General features: G+C 45.7%; 1 protein-coding gene across 2 annotated transcripts; it reads right to left on the reverse strand.

The window, feature by feature from the left end:
• Window positions 1-370: 370 nt before the first annotated feature.
• LOC121586632 (protein FAM83H-like) lies at window positions 371-23,664 on the reverse strand. 2 transcript variants are annotated; one of them, XM_041903514.2, is made up of 13 exons: window positions 23,351-23,664; window positions 12,474-12,630; window positions 12,235-12,369; window positions 10,294-10,491; window positions 7,022-7,186; window positions 6,449-6,573; window positions 5,905-6,321; window positions 5,248-5,385; window positions 4,772-5,020; window positions 3,976-4,621; window positions 2,890-3,850; window positions 2,220-2,728; window positions 371-1,529 (listed from the first exon to the last, which is right to left on the reverse strand). In XM_041903514.2, the coding sequence occupies exons 2-13, from the start codon at window positions 12,594-12,596 to the stop codon at window positions 1,509-1,511; spliced, it is 3,687 nt and encodes a 1,228-aa protein (XP_041759448.2). In that variant the 5' UTR covers window positions 12,597-12,630; window positions 23,351-23,664; the 3' UTR covers window positions 371-1,508. The 2 variants fall into 2 exon arrangements, with proteins under 2 accessions (XP_041759448.2, XP_045082325.1); XM_045226390.1 differs by having other exon boundaries at window positions 23,566-23,661.
• Between the last annotated feature and the right edge of the window lie 1,221 nt (window positions 23,665-24,885).

Here is a 24,885-nt window from a genome sequence, read left to right on the forward strand (position 1 = left end):
ATGTTCTCGGAACGTTCAGAGAACATTAAGAAACAACGATCTTCTGTGGGAATTTCAGTAATTCAGCATAACGTTTTCGGCAGGTTTCCTCATGGTTCTATTTAAAGTCATGTTCTCAGAATATTAAGAAAACTTTCCATAAAACCACAAGAAAACATTAATAGCGTTGAAAGATCGTTCTAAGAATGTTATTTAAAAACGTATACATTCAGCATCAACAAAACTCTCTCAATCCTCTATCTTGTTAAGTGTGTTCAGGTGTGTTGGCCGCGCCCACTAATTGGCCATACCTGATCTTAATAAGTGCTTGTTTCCTTTGTAATGGGGTCTTTTTGAAGACTAAAATGAACAGCTTTGTAGGAGTTTAAAAAACATGGCATGCTAGCTCCATCTTGGTGGCGCAGTGGACTAATTCCATGGCTAGAGAACAGAAGATCATAGGTTTGATTCTCACTGACGCCGTACCACAATACAAAATAAATGTGTTTGCATGATTAATGCCTAAGCAAATTAATTTCCATGTGTATTATCTGTGCTTGGAGTTCAAAACAGTTAAACTAAGCTAGCAGTGTTCTTAGAACATTATTGAATTACCTTCAAATAATGTATAATTACCGTTCTCAGAACGTTAATAAAACCTCCCTGCAACCTAAAAATGTTCCCAGAACAGGCAAAATGTTCATTCAGTTTCTCAGAACGTTTAAAAACCAGTCAGGAAACGTATGGCTTTGTTCCGAGAACCAATGGAAAACAAAAAAAATTACGTTTCCACAACTTCCAAGGAACCAAATGTGCTAGCTGGGTTAATCTGTATTTTTCCTCTCTCCCTCTATCATTTTCTCTCTCCCCCCATCTCTCTCCCTCTCCGCTGTCTTTAGTTTGGAGACTGGTTAATAAGAGTTCTCTGGGTTTGACGAGAGACGTGGCGCTCCATTGGCACAGTGTAAACCCACAGACATACTTTCAGCATTACCAGTTTCCACACACACACACATACACACGACTGGCACTGGGATTGTGCAGTTCTGTACAGGCATGTTTGATGGCTGGGCATGTGTTCAGTTGCTTTCTTGCAGTAAAACATGCACACACAACACACACTTCCTCTCTCACACATTCTCTCTCTCACTCTAGGCGTGGATGAAGGGTTGTGGTGAATCGGTGAAAAGTTGTCCCATGAAGTCCATATAAGGCAAAAACCAACCAGACAACGCTTGCCTTATATGGGTACAGTTTCATCTCACGTTTCATAGACAGTCTTTTAAAGGTTTAGTACAGTAGTGTCTGATTATCTGCGAAGACTGCAGTCTGATGTCACAGGAGGTATCTGCTGTTGTTGCGTTCAGTGTTTTCTCCCTCTCTCTCTGGTCTTCTGATGATGTGTTTGGCACATATGTTGCTGAATGGGAATGGTGTGTGTGTGTGTGTGCGTGTTGGTGTGTGCTTGCGAGCCCTCCACACACACACGCACTCAGCTTCCAGTCAATAGGTTCCTCAGACATCTTTAGTTATCCCAGGTTATTCCCCATCTGTGAACAGAACATCAGGAATGACAGTGAGTGGAATACGATCTGATTCTGTCTCTCATCCTCCCCCTTTCCCTCCCTCATGCTCCCCCCCTCTCCCTCATCCTCCCTTCTCTCCTGTCATCCCTACCTCTTCTCTCCTCTCCACTCATCACCCCCTCCTCCCCCTGGGTATCAGCTTTCAGTGTGGAAGATCTCTTTAGGTACTAACGTGCTTCATAGTTCACCTGGTTTTAATGGTAACTTCAGTGGTAACTTCATTAAGAGCCAAACTAATGTCCCTATGATATCATATCCACAAAATTAAAACTCACTGAGTCATTCTGTGCACTATGTAAAAATATCATAACCATTTGTTGTTGCAAATCCTTATCAAATTATCGGGAAACAAAATAAATACAATTCTGTGTCACATCTTTAAATAGCAGCATCAAATATATGTTTCACATTAAGGGCTATAATTCATAACATTTAAATGTCTCTTCTATTAAGTCGAGGGTCTGCTAAATGGCATATATTATTATTATTATTAATATATTATTTTATCTCCTGGACATAACCAGTAAAGGTGTGTATTTACTCCTCTCTACACTCCCCCTATCCTCCTCCTCTCCCTCTATCCTCCTCCTCTCTTTCCCCTCTCCTGTAGCCCTCCTCCTCCCTGCAGACCTTCTGTCTGCTACGGTAGAGTACCTCAAAGCGGCTGTAGACCTTCTTGTCCTTCCTCATGCTCTCGATCCTCTTCAGGAGACTATCTCTCTCCTGAGGGTTGGCCTGGGGCCTCATGAAGCGGTTCTTTTTCAGCGTTGGCTCCCTTTCCAGCCCTCCTTTCTCCCCCGCTACGTCTACGCCCTTCTCCCCTCCGGCCTCCTCTCCTCCTCCTCGCTCCAGCCGGTTCTTCTGGCTGTTAGCAGAGATCTGTTCCAGGATGACCTTGGTGTCGTCTCTCAGGTTGCTACTGAACAGAACTGAGCCGCTGGAGCTCTGGTACCGAGACAGACCTGTCGTTTTGGATGCAGCTTTGTAATTGGCTGAGGAGGTGGTGTGGTCTGTGGCTTTAGCGTCGGCAGAGGAGCTCAGGTGTTTAGCGGCGATCCCAGGCTCCTCTGAGCTCTCCGGCACGGTTCTCATGTTCTTTTCGTCTCCGTTGGACGCCAATGTCGCACCACCGGAGCTCTTCTTGTCCTTGGGTCCCAGGAAGCCTTTGAATTAATAATTGAATTAATGAATAAATTAAAACCTTTATTGCTCCTAAGGGAATTTGTTTTATACATCATGAGCACAGCAATTACATTTAAAAAAATGAAAACCAGTAAACATGGACGTAACAATCCGTGACAGACACACAGACAGTACAACATACCTTTGAGTCTTTGGGTCTGCTTCTTGAGGAAGTCCAGGGGCTTGGCGTCGGCCTTGCCCTCCCCTCCTATGGTGTTGAGGGAGATGTTGGAGCCCAGGTTCTTGTGGAGCCCCTCCTTGGACTCGGTCTGTGACATACCGGACGAGCTTTTGGAGCGAGACTTCTTCAGCTCGCTTTTCTCCGCGTCTGTAGCGTCCGTCGTTAGCATTTCCTCATCGCAGGAGACGTGGCGTGGGTTGGAGCTCTTGAACGGCTTCAGAGCGTCCCTCTTGAAGATCTTCGGAGAAAGGAATGGCTTTAGAATCTTACCGGGCTCTTTCTCTTTCCTCTGTGACTCCGAGCTGCTGTCTCTTCTCTGGACTGTGGTAGTAGAAGCGTCAGGTTCTGAGGTTTTGAATCTTGAGGTGATGGACAGTTTGCGTGTTAGCTCTGGTGTGGCTGCGACTTGTGGTTTCTTTGGGGCAGGCTCTGGAGCAGTCACGAAAAACAAGGGGACTTTGGGGACCGAGGTGGTGGTTGTGGTGGTGCTGGAAGAAGGAGTGTCTGAGAGGTCTGGTTTCTTCTGAGGAGGTTCTTTTATCACAGCCTCTTTAGATGCGTTCCTCTTAGCAGCCAGCTCCATGAAGTACTGCAGTCTATTGGAAGGGTCGTTCATGTTCAATGTCTGGGGTTTGGGGGGATCTGTAGATGCTGGGGAAACTTTCGTGGTCTCCAGATCGGCCGGGGGGTTCTTAGGCACCTCTCTGCTGGCTGGGGTTACTTTGGGGGGCTCCTTCTTTAGCTCAGCCTTCTCTTTCAACCGAGCCTCCTTCTCTTCTTTCTCCTTCTCTCTCTCGTTATCCTCTGCCTTCTTCCTCCACTCAAAGGGTTCCCGGGTCAAGGAGCGTCTCTTCTCCAGGATCTGTTGGACGATGGAGGTGGTGCGGAGCGGTTCGGAATTCTCGTCCTCCTCGTTGGCCACCTGCATCAAATCAAATTAAACTTTATTCGTATGGCACATTTCAAATCAAGGTTGCAATACACTGGAATTAAATAAATAAATAACAAATAAAACAAATCTGAGATGATATGAAAGGTAATAAAGACCTTCATGCCCAGGCCTCCCATGTGGGTCTCCGTCTTGGAGGAGGAGAAGATGAGGGAGGAGCGCAGCCGGGAGCTCCTCTGGAGCATCGGGTTGATCCGCATCCGGACCGACTCGTGTTTGGAGAGCGAGACCTCCCCCGGAGCCTCCCTCGACGATGGCATCTCCACGTCCGCCCCCACCTCCCTCCCCCCCACCTCCCGCTCTTTCTCTCTCTCTCTCTCCCACTCTGTGGTACAACGGTCAGCCCTGTCCTTCCCCATGCTCTCAGGCATGAAGGGCTTGCTAAAGCGCAGCGGTCGGATATCCGGTCTAGGCTTGTAGGGGACATTCGGAGGCTCTCTCGCCTCAAAGCGGGGTACAGACCCCCCATGGGTGTATGGTTTCCCCTCAGACTCTGGGTCTTGGAAAGCGTCAGGGCCCAGAGGTTGGGGCAGCCCCTCCTCTCCTGTGTCCCCGTAGGCGCTGAGGTAGGAGTTGATCCTCCAGCTGCGGAGGCCCTGTCTGACGTTGGGGTCCTGGTCGTGGTCTGCCTCCGCTGGGATGGGGAACAGCTGCTTCTCTGGGGGGTGGGGATGGGTGGGGGATGACAGGCAGGCGTAGGGCTGGCCCACCGTCGGCCTCTTGTGGCCACTGCCACCTCCGTACCTAGACAAAGGAGAAGGTGTTACATTAGTATACACACATTTCGAGTGACATGGTTGATACTTACAATTTCTTTTGACCGAAATGTTGTGTGCGTATCACTAAAAGCTTCATTTAAGAACTCTAGTCCAGTGGACTCTCCATACCACGTACCTTCCCCCTGCCGGTGGTTGTCCCGGGTCATGTTTCAGGTCCTCAGAGGAGAAGTAGTCTCTGTTGTATCCCTCTGGACCAGGAGGTTCCTCATGGGGGTAGCCTGAGTCAGAGTACTGGTCCAGCGCTGGTCTGTTCCTCAGCCTGTTGTAGTGTCCATGGCCTGAGCCAGATCCCTCTAGCCCTGACCCCAGCCCTAACCCAGGTCCCTCACCACCCTGGTAGTAGTGGCTGGACTGGCTCTGCTCCCTGGAATACAAAAATGTTCAGAAATCATCAGCAGCAGCAGAAGCATCATCGTCATCAACATCATCAGAATAATGGATCATAAAAACCCAACATGCTTTACATATCTTTTTTTAAAGATTATAACTAGGGCCAAGAGTTTTGCCTGACCTGATCACAATATTAAGTCAAGCTGACAAAGACAACATAAACTAAATAACTAACCAACTAACTAATTAACTAACTAGTACCTGTGGTAGTGCTGCTCTGTCTCCTCCAGGTTGTTCATGACTCTGTGCTTCATGTACTGTCTGGAAGAGGAGTAGCTCTCCTGGGTTCCCTCTGCATAGCTGTGCCTCTTATAGTCACTGGCGCTTATCTCCATCTGCCTGCGAACACAGGAAACACAAACAAAACACTTTAATATGGTAACAGAGGACACATAAACAATTGAATTTAATAGGTTAACTGTTTATGGGTAAAGTTCCCCAAAATCGGTTGAATACTCATGTTTGACTTTGGCACTCTATTCCATGTATACACTCTTAGAAGGAAAGGTTCTATCTAGAACCTAAAAGGGTTATTTGGCTGTCCCCATAAGAGAACCCTTTGAATAACTATTTTGGTTCAATGTAGAACCCTTTTTGTTCCAGGTAGAACACTTTTGGGTTCCATGTAGAACCCTTTCCAAAGTGGGTGCTACATGGAACCAATAAGGGTTCTAAATGGAACCAAAAAAGGTTCTACCTGAAACCAAAAAGGGTTCTTCCTATGGGGACAGCCGAACCCTTTTTTCTAAGAGTGTAGTGATCTATAGTGAATAGAGTGCCATTACAGACACAACCTTCATGTGATGGTGAGTTCTACATCAAATCTAGTTTTACATAAATCTACGTGCACCATCCCACCTGGAGACCATGGAGCGGCCCTGTTCCAGGAAGGACTGCTGCATCCTGAACTGCTGTGACGCTGCAAACTTCCCAAGATTCAGTCCTCCTGGTTCTATGGTGTGTCGGAACATGTCATCTCTATGGAATGCAGAGCGCTCGGAATCTCCTCCTCCGAAAGGGTAGGCCGGAAGTTCGGGGGTGTGTCGTTGGAAACCCCGAGGGTTTCGCAGGGACTGGGTCCGCTTCAACCCAAACTGGTTACCGTAGTAACTGCTGCTGCTGCTGTCAGAGGAAACAGGCACTAGGGCGTGGTCAACAGTGAGGGGCTGTGATTGAGCGAACAGGATGCGGAACTCCTCGTCGAAGGTGGTGACCAGCTCTCCCAGGAAGAGATGAGCGATGCAGCGATGCAGCTTCTCATAGGACCACATGAAACTACAGGAAACAGGATATGACACATTAGCGTCTGCGACTAAAGAAGTATCTGATATCTGTTCTATCTGCTGTGTTTCTATGCTCAACTACAGTCAAGTGTTGAAATCTGTTATATTTCTATGCTCACCTGTAGTTTCCGCTGAGCACTGCCCTGCAGTCAGCCAATAGGAAGCGGTTTTTCACCTGTCCTTTAAATGACTTCCCTGTCCGACAGAAATAGGTCACCCCCGCCACCGTCCGCACACGCATCATCTGCAACACACACACACACGAATACACAAAATAGTTATTCAGAGTCACAAGGGGTTAATGTCTTTAATAATTGATGTAATTCTGTAGTGAGTTCTAAGGGCAAATCAAACCAGTTTGTCCACTCTGTTGACATTTATGTAACCAAGCTCAGATCTATCAGTTAGACATCATGTAATAGTACAGTAGGTAAATAAATTACTTACTGCTATGAAACAGTGGCCTCCTGCCAGTCAACACAGAAACACTGGAATACTGTCTGTAAGACTGTCGGCTCAAACCATGTGTTTTTCAAACTATTAATAACTATTTTTATTTCTTAGCCTTGTGCTGTGTGTGCTAGTGCTGGGCTGGATCAAATGCCTGCACACCTAGTAGGTTAACCTGAGTTAAGACGTGGAGAGTCACCCCGCCTAAAATAGTTCAATCTAGGCCAAACACAGAGACTCACGTGGACAAGGTCCAGGTTGACCTTGCAGTTGGTCACCATGGAGACGAAGTGATGGGCATTCTGTTCGTCCAATAGGATGTAGACGGGGACGTGACGCGCCGCAGCATCCAGCAAGTCAGAAAACAGATCCACATCTGTAAACATGTCCATCACCACGGCGATGACCTAGCAACGCCCAATGAGAGACAGGAAAATATCACATTAGCCAATTAGAAACTAGAAAATATCACATCAGGTTTTGGTTTATTCAGCATAGTTGTACATGAAACACACACACACACACACAGAAAGAGGGATGACAGTGACAGAGACATGGCCAGTCAGATTAACAGGTTTGGCAACTCTGGTGACATTTAGACACACACACACGCACACACACTGAAACGTAATTGTATTCTTTAGGAGGTTGAGCTGAGTGCAAGTCATTCATCTTCAGGGACAGGGCGTGGTGGATAAGCAGGGCAGAGCGGGGGCAGACTGACTGACTGACTGACAGAGTTTAAGACAACAGCGTCCATAGTTCTAACTAACAAATAATCATTAACATCACTCTATCTGCAACACTGGATCTCTGTCTGAGGGATAGTGACTGAGAGGTAACGCCTGATAAAAAAGAACAGAATAGATATTCAACGGGATGGGAATGCTATTACGATAACGGTGTGTTGTTGGGTGGATTGGGGTGAGAAGGCCTGGGTTTGGGAATACAGGTGTGATCTGTAACTGTCAGTTGGACTCCACTCCTCCCCTCACTGCTGGAACATATGTGGGCAAGACAAAGGAGCTTATCGTGGACTACAGGAAACAGAGGGCCGAGCAAGCCCCCATTTAACATTAACGGGAGCGAGTCGAGAGCTTCAAGTTCCTCGGTGTCCACATCACTAAGGACCTATCATCATGGTCCAAACACACCGACACAGTCACGAAGAGGGCATGACAATGCCTCTTCCCCCTCAGGAGGCTGAACAGATTTGGCATGGGCCCTCAGATCCTCAAACATCTCTACAGCTGCACCATTGAGAGCATCTTGACTGGCTGCATCACCACTTGGTATGGCAACTGCTCGGCATCCGACAGAGGGGAGTGCGTACGGCCCAGTACATCACTGGGGCTAAACTCCCTGCCATCCAGGACCTCTATACCAGGCGGTGTCAGAGGGAGGCCCTAAAAATTGTCAAAGACTCCAGCCACCCAAGTCATAGACTGTTCTCTCTGCTACCGCACGGCAAGCGGTACCGGAGCGCCAAGTCTGGGACCAAAAGGCACCTGAACAGCTTCTACCCCCGAGCCATAAGACTGCTGAACAGTTAATCAAGTAGCTACCCGGATTATTACCATTGACCCCTTTTATTATTTATTTGTTTTATCTGAATTTTTTTGCACTGACTCTCTTGCACTCACTAGACTCTACCCACACACTCACACATACTACACTGACACTCCAACACACACATGCTCACACACATATTGACGCCACACACACTCACACAGACACACTTTCACACTCTTCACATACTCGGCTGCTACTCCGTTTATTATCTATCCTGATTGACTAGTCACTGTTTCCCCTACCTACATGTACATACTGTATTACCTCAACTACCTTGTACCCCTGCACATTGACTTGGTACTGGTACCCCTGCACATTGACTCGGTTTAAATAAACATGTATGCATATCACGCTGCGCCTTGGTCTGACCCGTCCGTCAACGAACGTGACACCTGCACATTGACTTGGTACTGGTACCCCTGCACATTGACTCGGTACCGGTACCCCTGCTCATTGACTTGGTACTGGTACCCCTGCACATTGACTCAGTACCGGTACCCCTGCTCATTGACTTGGTACTGGTACCCCTGCACATTGACTTGGTACTGGTACTCCTGCACATTGACTTGGTACTGGTACCCCTGCACATTGACTTGGTACTGGTACTCCTGTACATTGACTTGGTACTGGTACCCCTGCACATTGACTTAGTACTGGTACTCCTGCACATTGACTTGGTACTGGTACCCCTGCACATTGACTTAGTACTGGTACTCCTGCACATTGACTTGGTACTGGTACCCCTGCACATTGACTTGGTACTGGTACCCCTGCACATTGACTTGGTACTGGTACTCCTGCACATTGACTTGGTACTGGTACTCCTGCACATTTACTTGGTACTGGTACTCCTGCACATTGACTTGGTACTGGTACCCCTGCACATTGACTTGGTACTGGTACTCCTGTACATTGACTTGGTACTGGTACCCCTGCACATTGACTTAGTACTGGTACTCCTGCACATTGACTTGGTACTGGTACCCCTGCACATTGACTTGGTACTGGTACTCCTGCACATTGACTTGGTATTGGTACCCCTGCACATTGACTTAGTACTGGTACTCCTGCACATTGACTTGGTACTGGTACCCCTGCACATTGACTTGGTACTGGTACTCCTGCACATTGACTTGGTACTGGTACTCCTGCACATTGACTTGGTACTGGTACTCCTGCACATTGACTTGGTACTGGTACTCCTGCACATTGACTTGGTACTGGTACTCCTGCACATTGACTTGGTACTGGTACTCCTGCACATTGACTTGGTACTGGTACCCCTGTACATTGACTTGGTACTGGTACTCCTGCACATTGACTTGGTACTGGTACCCCTGCACATTGACTTGGTACTGGTACTCCTGCACATTGACTTGGTACTGGTACTCCTGCACATTGACTTGGTACTGGTACTCCTGCACATTGACTTGGTACTGGTACTCCTGCACATTGACTTGGTACTGGTACCCCTGCACATTGACTTGGTACTGGTACTCCTGCACATTGACTTGGTACTGGTACCCCTGCACATTGACTTGGTACTGGTACCCCTGCACATTGACTTGGTACTGGTACTCCTGCACATTGACTTGGTACTGGTACTCCTTGTTTATAGCCTCGTTATTGTTTTTATTGTGTTACTATTTCCTTTTTTATTTAGCAAATATTTTTCTTACTTTTTAACTCTGAATTGTTGGGAATGGGCTCGTAAGTAAACATTTCACTGCAATGTCTACACCTGTTGTATTCGGCGAATGTGACCAATACAATTCGATTTGATTTGACATACGGTACACTTCCCCTTTACACCACGTAGACCTGAACAGGTGTGTGTGTGTGTATGTGCCTCTGTAAGTGCTGTACGTGCTGTGTGTGAGTCTGTGTGAGTCTGTGTGTGTGTGTGTCTGTGTACATCCCTTCTCCCCGCCCCTCCACATACGTGCTGTGCGTTCTTGATGAGTCGTCTGGCCTGCTCCTTGATGCTTGGCATGTCGGGCTCGCTGGGGTTGACCAGGGTCGTGACCTCGGTGGGGCCGATAAAGCTGTGCGCCTGGAGGGGCCAGCCCAGGTCCAACCCCGGGGCAGCTGTGTCAGAGTGCATCGGCCAGTAGGTGTCTGACGAGCCGTCGGCATCTGCCTGGGGGAAACACGGGCAGGCTGTTAGTTAACTATATTTACACTATGACAACAGGAAAATATGAATATAAACTCAGCAAAAAAAGAAATGTCCTCTCACTGTCAACTGCGTTTATTTTCAGCAAACTTAACATGTGTAAATATTTGTATGAACATAAGATTCAACAACTGAGACAAACTGAACAAGTTCCACAGACGTGACTAACAGAAATTGAATAATGTGTCCCTGAACAAAGGGGGTGTCAAAATCAAAAGTAACAGTCAGTATCTGGTGTGGCCACCAGCTGCATTAAGTACTGCAGTGCATCTCCTCCTCATGGACTGCACCAGATTTGACAGTTCTTGCTGTGAGATGTTACCCCACTCTTCCACCAAGGCACCTGCAAGGTCTTGGACATTTCTGGGGGGAATGGCCCTAGCCCTCACCCTCTGATCCAACAGGTCCCAGACGTGCTCAATGGGATTGAGATCTGGGCTCTTCGCTGGCCATGGCAGAACACTGACATTCCTGTCTTGCAGGAAATCACGCACAGAACGAGCAGTATGGCTTGTGGCATTGTCATGCTGGAGGGTCATGTCAGGATGAGCCTGCAGGAAGGGTACCACATGAGGGAGGAGGATGTCTTCCCTGTAACGCACAGCGTTGAGATTGCCTGCAATGACAACAAGCTCAGTCCGATGATGCTGTGACACACACCCCAGACCATGACGGACCCTCTACCTCCAAATCGATCCCGCTCCAGAGTACAGGCCTCGGTGTAATGCTCATTCCTTCGACGATAAATGCGAATCCGACCATCACCCCTGGTGAGACAAAACCGCGACTTGTCAGTGAAGAGCACTTTTTGCTAGTCCTGTCTGGTCCAGCGACGGTGGGTTTGTGCTCATAGGCGACATTGTTGCCGGTGATGTCTGGTGAGGACCTGCCTTACAACAGGCCTACAAGTCCTCAGTCCAGCCTCTCTCAGCCTATTGCGGACAGTCTGAGCACTGATGGAGGGATTGTGCGTTTCTGGTGTAACTCGGGCAGTTGTTGTTGCCATCCTGTACCTGTCCCGCAGGTGTGATGTTCGGATGTACCGATCCTGTGCAGGTGTTGTTACACGTCGTTTGCCACTGCGAGGACGATCAGCTGTCCGTCCTGTCTCCCTGTAGCGCTGTCTTAGGCGTCTCACAGTACGGACATTGCAATTTATTGCCCTGGCCACATCTGCAGTCCTCATGCCTCCTTGCAGCATGCCTAAGGCACGTTCACGCAGATGAGCAGGGACCCTGGGCGTCTTTCTTTTGGGTTTTTCAGAGTCAGTAGAAAGGCCTCTTTAGTGTCCTAAGTTTTCATAACTGTGACCTTAATTGCCTACCGTCTGTAAGCTGTTAGTCTTAACGACCATTCCACAGGTGCATGTTCATTAATTGTTTATGGTTCATTGAACAAGCATGGGAAACAGTGTTTAAACCCTTTACAATGAAGATCTGTGAAGTTATTTAGGTTTTTACAAATTATCTTTGAAAGACAGGGTCCTGAAAAAGGGACGTTTCTTTTTTTGCTGAGTTTATATATACAATATTATACAATGTCTCCACCTCTTTTTTATTGACATCAATTAATTTATCAATCAATCAATCATTTGCAGACTCTGTCACCTGAAAACACACTTTTTATTATGACGCCTTCGAGTAGCTCAGACTGTCATAAATACTTATCTTCTCACTTCAATAATATCATTATCATTATTAACGCTACCTCATGATAGGGCAGCTCCGGTACGTTCGAGGTTGGGGCCTGGTTGGGTGTCTGGATCGTGGTCTTGATGTGTTTGATTTCCGGTTGACAGAGGAAGTCGACCACGTCTGCTGCCTGAAGAAATTCATAGTAGCCCTGGAGAGAGAACACACACTGGAGTAATCGCACGCGCACACACACACACACACACACACTGACACCACACGGGCATGCACGCCACACACACATTTCTTCTGTACCTGTAGGTCTCTCTCCACCAGAGCATCGATGGCGAGACGGTATTCTTCTCTGTAGTGGGGGGGCAGGAAGTTAGGGTCCTGGGTGTTGTCCCCGATGTCCGAACTCTGGGACCGGTGGGCCATGATGGGGTCGGGGTTAGGGGGAAGGGACTCAAACCTTTGGGAGAAAAATATACACATAATATATATATTTTCGTTTTTCGTTTTTTTTGCAGATAGATTGTAGCTTCCATCATTTTTTACTTGATTTAGTAAGGTTCCTCTGTTAGTGTGTCACGATCGTCTAATGAGGGAGACCAAAGCGCAGCGCGTTGAGCGAACATGACTTTATTAAATTAAAGTACTCACTACAAAAAACAACAAACAACGACGAAACGTGAAGTCCTCCGTTACAATGACTGACAAGGAACAAAAACCCACAACACTAAGGTGAACACTGACAGTTTAAATATGGCTCCCAATCAGAGATAACGAGCCGACAGCTGACACTCGTTACCACTGATTGGGAGTCACACGACCAAACAAGGAAACACAACCAAATACAACACAACCAATACCAAACACAACCAAATGAACACACCCTGGCTCAAAATACACAGTCCCGGAGCCAGAGCGTGACAGTACCCCCCCCTAAAGGCGCGGACTCCGACCGCGCCTACACCCCAAATAGGGAAGGGCTGGGTGGGTATTGCTCCTCGGAGGCGGCTCCGGCTCCGGGCTTGACCACCACCCTACTACAATCCCCCGTAGTGCCCCCAGTCCGATCTGACCCAGTTAGCTGGATCAGGACTGCCGACGCGCACCCCCTGGCTTGGCGCGTGAGGCAGGAATGGACCGGACCTGGCAGACGATACGCACCCTTTGCATGGTGCGTGGAGCCGGAACAGGCCTCACCAGGCTGAAGACTCGCATCCCTGGCTTGGTGCGAGTAGCAGGAATGGGCTGAATCAGCTGACGACTCGCACCCTTGGCTTGGTGCGAGTAGCTGGAATGGGCTGAATCCGGCTGACGACTCGCACCCTTGACTTGGTGCGAGTGGCAGGAACAGGCTGAATCCGGCTGACGACTCGCACCCTTGTCTTGGTGCGGGGAGCAGGACTGAGCCGGACCGGGCTGACGACGCCGCACCACTGATCTGGTGCGGGGAGCTTGGATGGGCCGGACTGGGCTGGCGACGCGCACCACAGACTTGGTGCGGAGAGCAGGAACGGGCCGGACAGGGCTGACGAAACGCACCATAGACTTGGTGCGGAGAGCAGGCACGGGCCTGACAGGGCTGGCGACGCGCACCACAGACTTGGCGCGGAGAGCAGGAACGGGCCGGACAGGGCTGACGACGCACACCACTGGCTTGGTGCGGGGAGCTTGGATGGGCCGGACTGTACTGGGGACACACACCACTGGCCCTACACCGGGATCTGGAACGGGCCGGATCGGACTGGCAACACACGCCAGTACCTCTCGCCGTGCCTCTACTTCCTCCATCCCCTCTTCGACCAGTGGCCCCCGTAACCCGGCGGCCTCCTCCGGCAACCCACTGGACCGCTCTATCGCAGCCTCCTGCTGGTCCGACGTCGTGAGCCCCCCTAAAAAATTTTCTGGGGTTCTCTCCTCTTCGTGGACCAGGCCTCCATCGTTCTCGCCAGACTATCACCCCACTGCTCCAACGTCCAACCTCTCTCCTCTTCTCTTGGCTTGGCCCAGTCGAGACTCCTACTCAACTGCTCCCAAGTCCATCCTCTCTCTTCTTCATGCTGCTTGATCTGGTTAAGGTGGGTTTTTCTGTCACAATCGTCTAATGAGGGAGACCAAAGCGCAGCGCGTTGAGCGAACATGACTTTATTAAATTAAAGTACTCACTACAAAAAACAACGACGAAACGTGAAGTCCTCCGTTACAATGACTGACAAGGAACAAAAACCCACAACACTAAGGTGAACACTGACAGTTTAAATATGGCTCCCAATCAGAGATAACGAGCCGACAGCTGACACTCGTTACCACTGATTGGGAGTCACACGACCAAACAAGGAAACACAACCAAATACAACACAACCAATACCAAACACAACCAAATGAACACACCCTGGCTCAAAATACACAGTCCCGGAGCCAGAGCGTGACATAGTGATAGAGTACCCTAAACAAAGATGTTGTGTATTAATGTGACAGAGCAAACACCCTTACTAAAACAATCTGTTGCCTAGTGTATACCAACATAACACCAAAGACAGTACAGTATGAAGATATGCAGAAACTGCTTCTCCAATAGAAATCCCCGATCACGCTTGTAGGCGATGTCATGGCGACGTTGGCTAACAAAGCTCATGTGCAGAAACACGTCATCGGGTCTAACGGTCATGTTGCGCCGAACTGCGCATGTGCAGGCTGTCAAATGAAAGGCACTCCTTCGTTGTTTTGGACAAACATTTTAACGTGTTAGTTTGTCACTTTCACGGGGTTGTAGTAATGACAGGTTCAGTTACTTAAGACATTGGCTCCAATCTATTGCCTTTAGAATTCGACAAAATTAACAACTACGGACAAATCTTTCACTTCTCCCATTGACTTGCCAAACCCTGTCGGTCGAGTCTGCTTCGCGACGCGTTCCCGGAAGTGTCAAGATGTTGCGCCTCTGGGAAAAACTCTGTGATAACCCTCTCTATCAAAAAGCAACACACAACACCCATACTGTACCCAGAGAGGGGGAGGTAGAGAGAAAGAGATTATAAAGAGAGCAATGGGTCATAGGAGAGAGAGAGAGGGCGAGAGAGCTTATAAAGAGAGCAATGGGTCATAGGATAGAGAGAGGGCGAGAGGGGGTGAGAGAGAGAGCTTATAAAGAGAGCAATGGGTCATAGGATAGAGAGAGGGCGAGAGGGGGTGAGAGAGAGGGCGAGAGAGAGAGCTTATAAAGAGAGCAATGGGTCATAGGATAGAGAGAGGGCGAGAGGGGGTGAGAGAGAGGGCGAGAGAGAGAGCTTATAAAGAGAGCAATGGGTCATAGGATAGAGAGAGGGCGAGAGGGGGTGAGAGAGAGGGCGAGAGAGAGAGATTATAAAGAGAGCAATGGGTCATAGGATAGAGAGAGAGAACTCAGTGACAGTACACTCAGGTAGACATGCTGACCAGATCAAGACGACCTACATAATAAAGGTATTGTTGTTGAGTCATTGACAACTGGTGTAACGAGTACACCCTTCACATTAACACACAATCCTGCTTACAGTAACACATCTGCACAAGATTTAACAGATATTACAGATCACAACAGTATTTAGTTATTAATATGACAGTAAATACTAATATTTAGCATGGCAATGCCAATGCCAAATGTCATTATGATACAGATGATTAATCGAATATCAAATCAGGTCGGGATTAAAAAAGAGAAACAGACAGAAAGAGATACAGAGTGAGATTAAGAGAGAAAGAAGAAAAGCGAGAGAGATCTGTGTAGACAGGTTCATCCATAGTTGTGTTGAGTAAACATGTCTTACAGGTGTGTCAGGCTGTAAGTACAGATGTAGGATCTTAATTTGAGCCAGTTTTCGTAATGGCAGAAAACATTGTATGTTCAAAGCGCTACTTGAATTTGTGGGTGTCCCTAACCTAAGTTTTCTCAAGTTTGGGCCAACTAGAAATGTTTAGTTCAGGTAACACTTTGACCGAAAAGTTAAGTAAACTAAAAAAGGCTGCGGAACCAGTTACTAAATAATAACTAGTTGAATCAACTAGATGTTTTTTTTAAGTGCCTGTCTGGGGTAATACATATTACAGTGCAATAGCATGTCGGAATGACATTGATGACGTGTTTATTTGTTCACATCCACCAACTGAAAACACTGCTTAGAGTGTTCCGCATGCTGGCACAGTACAGATGGTATATGGAGACTGGAACATCTGAAATTACACCATATTCCTTATACTGAACACTATATAGGGCATAGGGTGGCATTTACTGGGCATGCTCTGAACATGAGTCTGAACACATGTCAACTAGACAGGAAGTGTTTTTACCTGTTTGCTCACCTCACCATGAAAACCTGCAGCTTGTGACTGACGTAGCCTGCGGCTTGACTGACTGACTGTGTTGCTCAGTTGGTAGAACATGGCGCTTGCGACACCAGGGTTGTGGGTTTGATTCCAATGGGAAACCAGTACAAAAAATGTATGACCTCACTACCGTAAATTGCTCTGGATAAGAGCTTAAAATGTGTGGGTGTGAATGTGTGTTAACCCTACAAATAGCAGTGTTGGGTGATTTGGAAAGCCATAGTCAATCAATCAACATTATAATAATACTCTTAGGGAAAATATTTATCTTTAACGTACAATCTGTGGATACTATGCGATTAGAGAAGTTCAAAGTTCATGTGAGACAGCACAGTTGAAAAATATATGGTGTGTGGAAATCAAAAGGGGGTGGTCTACGGAGATAGGTGGGATGGGCTGAGAGTAGCAGAGGGCTGGGTTTAAAAAGCTCATGATCGGTAATAGTTATTACTGAAAACACTATATAGATGTCCAAGTACTAACTATCCGAAAGGTTATGTGTGTATATACACTACATGACCAAAAGTATGTGGACACCTGCTCGTCGAACATCTCATTCCAAAATCATTGGCACTAATTAATATGGAGTTGGTCCCCCCTTTGCTGCTATAACAGCCTCCACTCTTCTAGGAAGGCTTTCCACTAGATGTTGGAACATTGCTGCGGGGACTCGCTTCCATTCAGCCACAAGAGCAATAGTGAGGTCGGGCACTGATGTTGGGCGATTAGGCCTGGCTCGCAGTCGGCTTTCCAATTCATCCCAAAGGTGTTCGATGGGGTTGAGGTCAGGGCTCTGTGCAGGCCAGTCAAGTTCTTCTACACCAATCTGGACATACCATTTCTGTATGGACCTCGCTTTGTGCACGAGGGCATTGTCATGTTGAAACAGGAAAGGGCCTTCCCCAAACTGTTGCCGCAAAGTTGGAAGCACAGAATCGTCTAGAATGTCATTGTATGCTGTTGCATTAAGATTTCTCTTCACTGGAACTAAGGGGCCTTGACCGAACCATGAAAAACATCCTCAGACCATTATTTCTCTTCCACCAAACTTTACAGTTGGCACTATGCATTCGGACAGGTAGCGTTCTCCTGGCATCCGCCAAACCCAGATTCGTCCGTCGGACTGCCAGATGGTGAAGCGTGACTCATCACTCCAGAGAACGCGTTTCCACTGCTCCAGAGTCCAACTGACTTGATGGAAAGGTGGCATCCTATGACGGTGCCACGTTGAAAGTCACTGAGCTCTTCAGTAAGGCCATTCTACTGCCAGTGTTTGTCTATGGAGATTGCATGGACGTGTGCTCGATTTTATACACCTGTCAACAACGGGTGTGGCTGAAATAGCCGAATCCACTAATTTAAAGGGGTGTCCACATACGTTTGTGTGTGTATATATATATATATATATATATAAAAACGGATGTATTTTATGTAACTGTGAAAAAAAACTACCATGTATGTAAAATGTGTGTAAAATGTATATGTAACAAAAAAAACTTTTGTCCTCCAAAGAGGATACGAGTGGGTGGGTGTAAGTCGCGATGGATAAGAGTGTCTACTAAAATGTGGGGGTGCATCCGGGTGGGTGGGTGGGTGAGTGGATGGGTTGTTCTGTAGCGTACAGTGTGGTGATTAAATGTAAAATGTAAATGTAATGTAAAATCCACACACACCTAGAGCTATAGGTAACCATAGTAACCAGGTACGTTATAGCCCTGCCCACTCGATAAAAGGCTGGCTGTAGTTTACACAGCAGCAGCACTGAGACTCACCAGCAGCCTGCTAGCTACGGCTAACATGCTACATCCTGCACAGTGATTGTCTAGTGGCTAACCTGCATGACTCTGTGCTCCAAGGATAACATTACCTCAAGGCATTAAATAGTCCTACTCTCAAATCACAGGTTTTTTTTTTTTTTTTTTTTTTAAGCTACAAATGGACAGAACCAAAACAAATGATCTAATGATTCTGTCTCTTCACAGCAAAATCTGCAGAGCTGGGAAGATTGTATCCCCCATATAAATAACATTCTATTGGTAGCAAGAATTTTATATAATAATTTAAATTGAAAGATTCTAATTTTTTAATCCGGTGTCGTTTTGCGTGTCAGTTCATAAACACTATGCCATGGGATCGGTACATCAAAAATCTCTTCCCAACTATTTTGCAATCTATATGGGACGGCTGTCAATCATTTGATCCTTAAGTGAAACTGATTTCTTTTTTATTTATCACAGTTTTCCTTAACCAATTATGTTCTTTAATGCAAGGCCGACAGACAAGTTCCTTACTTTCTCCCCCTTCCACTTTCCTCTTCCACTTTTGCGGTAAGGCTGCAATTATTTGGTTGTAATTTTGGGTAGAGCAGACATTTCCATATGTTTTTGTTAGCTGCATGTGCGACATAACTCCACCAGTCCTACCGATGATATCATTTACAAAGATTATACCTTTTTTAAACATTCTGTCAAAAAATTAAGTTTTTTTGTCAATTAGTATATTTGAATTTAACCACAATATTTGTTGCATTATTTGTTCTGTCATTTCTGGAGGATTAAATTGAAATTGCAACCAACTTTCTATGGCTTGTTTTAGAAATAGTGATATTTTGGAGATGAGTGGTTGTGATCTGAATAAAGGGAAAAATGCCATTCTTGAACATTGGGTGAGACAATCTTACTAATTTGCTTGAGAACCAGTTTGGATTTAAGTATAACTTTTGTATGACTGAAGCTTTTAGTGATAGGTCTAATGCTTTAATATTTAATAATTTCTGTCCTCCGAATTCATATTCATTATATAAATAGGCCCTTTTAATTTTGTCTGGCTTGCCGTTCCAAATAAAATTGAATATTTTTTACTCATATAATTTTTAAAAACAGTTCGCTAGGCGTAGGCAAGACCATAAGCAAATAGGTAAACTGGGATAATACTAAAGAGTTAATCAGGGTGATTTTTCCACAAATTGACAGGTATTTACCTTTCCATGGTAGCAAGATCTTATCTATTTTTGCTAACTTTCTATTCAAATTTATTGAAGTGAGATCATTTATTTCCTTTGGGATATGTATTCCGAGTATATCCACATCACCATCAGACCATTTTATTGGTAAACTACATGGTAATGTACATTTTTTATTTTTTAGTGATCCAATACGTAATATAGTACATTTGTCATAATTTGGTTGTAATCCAGAGAGGTTAGAAAATGTATCTAGATCCTCTATGAGGCTGTGGAGGGATTCTAGTTGTGGATTTAAAAGAAAACATGAATCATCAGCGTACAATGACACCTTTGTTTTTAAGCCCTGGATTTCTAATCCTCTGATATTATTATTGGATCTGATTTTAATAGCTAACATCTCGATGGCCACAATAAATAGATATGCCGATAGTGGACAACCTTGTTTCACTCCTCTTGACAGTTTAAAACTTTCTGAGAAATAGCCATTATTTACTATTTTACACCTAGGGTTACTATACATGATTTTGACCCATTTTATAAGAGATTCTCCAAAATTGAAATGCTCCAGGCATTTATATATAAACCCCAGTCGTACTTTATCAACTGCCTTTTCGAAGTCTGCTATGAATAGCAGGCCTGGTTTCCCATATTTTCCATAGGGTTCTATTGTTTCCAATACTTGCCTTATATTATCTCCAAATAATAATAATAATAATAATAATAATATGCCATTTAGCAGACGCTTTTATCCAAAGCGACTTACAGTCATGCGGGCATACATTTTTGTGTATGGGTGGTCCCGGGGATCGAACCCACTACCCTGGCGTTACAAGCGCCGTGCTCTACCAGCTGAGCTACAGAGGTTTTTTTATCTTCCATGTAAAAAACCTGTCTGATTAGAATGAATAATATCCGACAATACCTGTTTAATTCTATGCGCTATACATTTTGCTAGAATTTTTGCATCACAACACTGAAGTGTAAGGGGCCTCCAATTTTTTTAATGGACTGGATCTTTATATTTTCCACTTGTATCCTGTTTCAGTAATAATGAGATCTTCTTCTTGAGTGTCAGATAATCTACCATTTACATAGGAGTGGTTAAAACATGCTAATTACGGTCCTCTTAGTATATCAAAAAAGGTTTGGTATACCTCGACTGGTATGCCATCCAACCCTGGAGTTTTCCCGGACTTAAAGTCTTTAATTGCATCCAGAAGTTCCTCCTCTGTAATTTCACCTTCACAGGATGTCTTTGTCATATTTGATTAAGGCCTGCGCTAACCTATCCTCTGAGGTAAGTTGTTGGGTCAGAATGAGAGCGTAACTGTACAGGTGGGGTTACTCATCCTGACCTGAAGGCAGGTAGAAATTACACAACAAACACCGTAAACCTGAGATATCTTCCACAAGTTGTGTGTGTGTGTTTGTGCGTGCGTGTGTGTGTGCTCATTGGTTGAGATTGGGTTAAGCCAATCACACGCTGTTTTACTGGCTGTGAGGGAACAAGGGGCACACTGATTGGTTAGCAGACAGATGAATGACAACATCCAGTGCTGACCGTGTCTGCTGTACCTGTCCAACAAGACACATTCCCACACGGGACATCTATTTGTTTGGTTTGTTGTGGCAACAACAACTTTTTCTTTACCTCAAGTGATGACACAGGAATAATAACAGGAATTGTGTGTGTGTTTGTGTGTGTCTGTGTGTGTGTGCATGCGCACATGTGTTTGTTATGTGTTTCTCAGAAAAGGGCAGAGAAGGGCAGGACTGTTTTAAAGGCAGCAAACAGAATGGGTTTGAAACCACAAACCACTTCAGGAGGATTTAATAACCAAACCTCCACTCCAGGCTATATAGTTATATCTATCATCTCTGTCTGACTCAGAGTTACCTAACCCATGCTTGTTCAATCAACGTTCCGACCCGCCATTCTCTGCATTCCTGTGTAAACAACGGGAGAGAGGGGGACAGAGGAAGATAGAGAGATAGATAAAAAGAGAGCGAGGGGGGAAGGGGAGGGAGAGGAAATGATAGAGGGAGCAAGGGAGAAAAGGCAGGAGAGAGAAAAAGAGAGAGAGGAGGATTGATGGAGATAGAGGGAGGGAGCGAGGGATAGAGAGAAGAAAAGAGAGAGGCAGAGGGAACATTTGTCTCTGTCTCAACACGTGAATAAGTAACTGAGGCTGCGTTTGCACAGGCAGCCCAATTCTGATATTTTCTGCACTAATTGGTATTTTGACCAATCAGATCAGCTGTGAAAAATATCTGATGTGAAAACATCTGATGTGATTGGTCAAAAGACAAATTAGTAGAAAGAAATATCAGAATTGGGCTGCCTGTGTGAACACAGCATGAGGAGACAGAACCTGTACAACTATACACACACACCTTACACACATACACACCTCATACACACACCTGAACACGCCTCACTAAACAAACACACAGATTGATCCTGCATACCGATTCTGGTGGATTCTACAGTTAGTCGTTTAAATAGGTCAGCGAGAGTAGTGCAGAGCGAGAGAGAGAAGGGGGGGTGTACCTGTCCTTCTCTATATCATCACTCGCACGGGCAGATCTGAAATGACACCCTATTCCCATCATAATTCACATAGGGCTCTGTCCAAAAGTAGTGCACTACATAGGGAGTTAGGCCGTCATTTGAGACACAGCCACAGACATAAGTACCTCTACCTGTCCTATATCATCAGGATGTCATCACTGTCTGACTGAAAAGACAACAGCACCACATACAGTACAATGACTCAAGGTCAGATACTACAAGTACACAAAGGGCTGGAATGCATTCTCGAAAGCACGAGAACAAACACACGGATTGACATTGACCCTGAGACAATGCAAACAAAGGGTGCAGCCTTGACAGCATATGATCTAACAGGAGGAACATGAACACACACATGCACGAAAAAATCTATATGTGCTATTCCAATCTGCAAATCCTCTATTTTGTAATATAAAGACTGAAAACTTAGATGTGAAGGTTGGTCATTGAGTTTACAAGTGTGTAGGTGGTACATATGCTAAAGTTCATGTTGTATGGTATAGACGTTATGATTCAGAGGCCAAAGCAGACTAAATAAGTTAGAGATACATATATTGTAGCGACTGAGGGGGCGCAATCTGCTGAAGCGAGGTTTGAACCAGCAACTCTATGCTTGTGGGGCAAGTACACTACCACCTGCGACTTAAACGGCTGGCCCCCTGGGCAAAAGCTGAGGCAGTAGTAAACACGCACACGTACAGGCACACACACACAATCACAAACACACACACACACACAATCACAAACACACACCTTCTGTGTGGTAATTTACAAGACATAGGACTTTGATTATCAATTGACTTTAGTCCAACTATGTAGTCTACATTATTAGATAACACGACAGACAACATCTTGTCCTGTTTATGCACGACAATATATAGGCTATAATAGAGGGCTACTATAATACAGCAGTTTATTTGTGTGTATGCGAATTTATATCAATTAATTGATGACTGCCAAGCAAGTCTTGCAGAGTTTCTATTGGTTGGCAGCTTTCAATGAAACCAGACGTTATTACAGAGTTATTACTAGAGTAGCTTAATCCAACAGTGATCGCAATAGATACTGTCGGCTACATAACTACAGTAAACTTTTGACTGCGTCAAGGATCAAAGTGCTATTTCATTCTCTTGGTATAGTATAGGCTACATATACTGAGTTACATAGAGATTATTTATACTAATTCATAGAAGGCACGGAGAGATCACCTGGATAGATTATCACTTGGATAGATTGACCTGTTTCAGAGAGAGTTGTTACGGACATAATGATTCAGTCTCTTACCCTCAAGTGGGCAACAACCTGTAGGCTACTCTTGTCTATCTGGCTTGAACCGCTGTGTATGGCCGTATATCCGTTCCGCGGTACTTCCACTAGTGTTCCTCGGCTCGTCTGTGTATTACATTCCTTTCTCCCATTGGGACTCCACCCTATCCGCCCAAAACGCCCAGGAGCTCCACACTACTCAGGCCTGACCTGTCTGCCTCTGCTAAACCTACCTCTTTGCCCGTGCTCTTCCACACCGCGGAGATACAACAAGGAAGAAGTTGAGCAACTAACTCCCCTTCCCTCCCTCCTAACTCCTCCCATTCTCACTGTTGGAAAGCTGACAGTTGAAAACTATTGGAAGTTGACTACTGGCATATTTCAAAAACTGTTACCACAGAGTTTCTAAACCCAGAGCCGCAACATCGCGAGACTTCCGGGAACGCGTGCTAAACAGACCAAGCATACCAGGCAGGGGTTTGGATTTTGAAAAGTCAATGAGAGAAGTGAAAATAGCTTCCTTAGTTTACATTTACATTTTAGTCATTTAGCAGACGCTCTTATCTAGAGCGACTTACAAATTGGTGCATAGTTCTAGGCACAACCTAGATTCGAGCCAATGTCTTAAGTAGTTGAATATGTTATTACTCCAACCTCGTGAAAGTGACAAACAGAAACGTTTTCATTTTCGTCAAAAACAACTTTATATTGAAGGAGTGCCTTTGATTTGACGGCCTGCCAGTGCGCAGTTCGGCGCGAGACGACACACGATGACGTGTTTCTGCGCATGAGCATAGCAAGCCGACGTCGCCATGACATCACCTACAAGCGTTATCGGGGATTTCCATTGGAGAAGCAGTTTCTGCGATACTGTCTTTGCTATTACCCCCCCTCTCCCTCCTTCTCTCTCTCTCTCTCTCTCTCTCTCTCTCTCTCTCTCTCTCTCTCTCTCTCTCTCTCTCTCTCTCTCTCTCTCTCTCTCTCTCTCTCTCTCTCTCTCTCTCTCTCTCTCTCTCTCTCTCTCTCTCTCTCTCTCTCTCTCTCTCTCTCTCTCTCTCTCTCTCTCTCTCTCTCTCTCTCTCTCTCTCTCTCTCTCTCTCTCTCTCTCTCTCTCTCTCTCTCTCTCTCTCTCTCTCTCTGCCGACAGGGAAGTCTGAGACATAGAGCTCTTGTTTCTTCGATGACTAAACCATCCTGCATGCTGATTCAGATGCATAGTGTTAACATAACAAAGTTGTCCATGTCTACCAGTAGGTCTAATCCATCAAAAAATGTTGAGTTGTACTTGATCTGTTTGCCCTGCCCAGTACAATCCCACTGGGCAAAACTGGTTAAATCAACGTTGTTTCCACTCATTTCAACAAAAAAATGCAATGTGATGATGTTCAATCAAAGTGGAAAACTGATTGGATTTGAAAAAAGTCATCAATGCAAGGGAATTTCAGTATTTTTTTCACCTAACTTTTTACCTAAATCCAATGACATGGTGACATTCTTTGTTGATTTCAGGTTGAATTCAGATTAGTTGACAACTCAACCAAATGTTCATTCAT

This window comes from Coregonus clupeaformis, chromosome 17, assembly GCF_020615455.1.
Source record: "Coregonus clupeaformis isolate EN_2021a chromosome 17, ASM2061545v1, whole genome shotgun sequence".
Classification (NCBI taxonomy): Eukaryota; Metazoa; Chordata; class Actinopteri; order Salmoniformes; family Salmonidae; genus Coregonus; species Coregonus clupeaformis.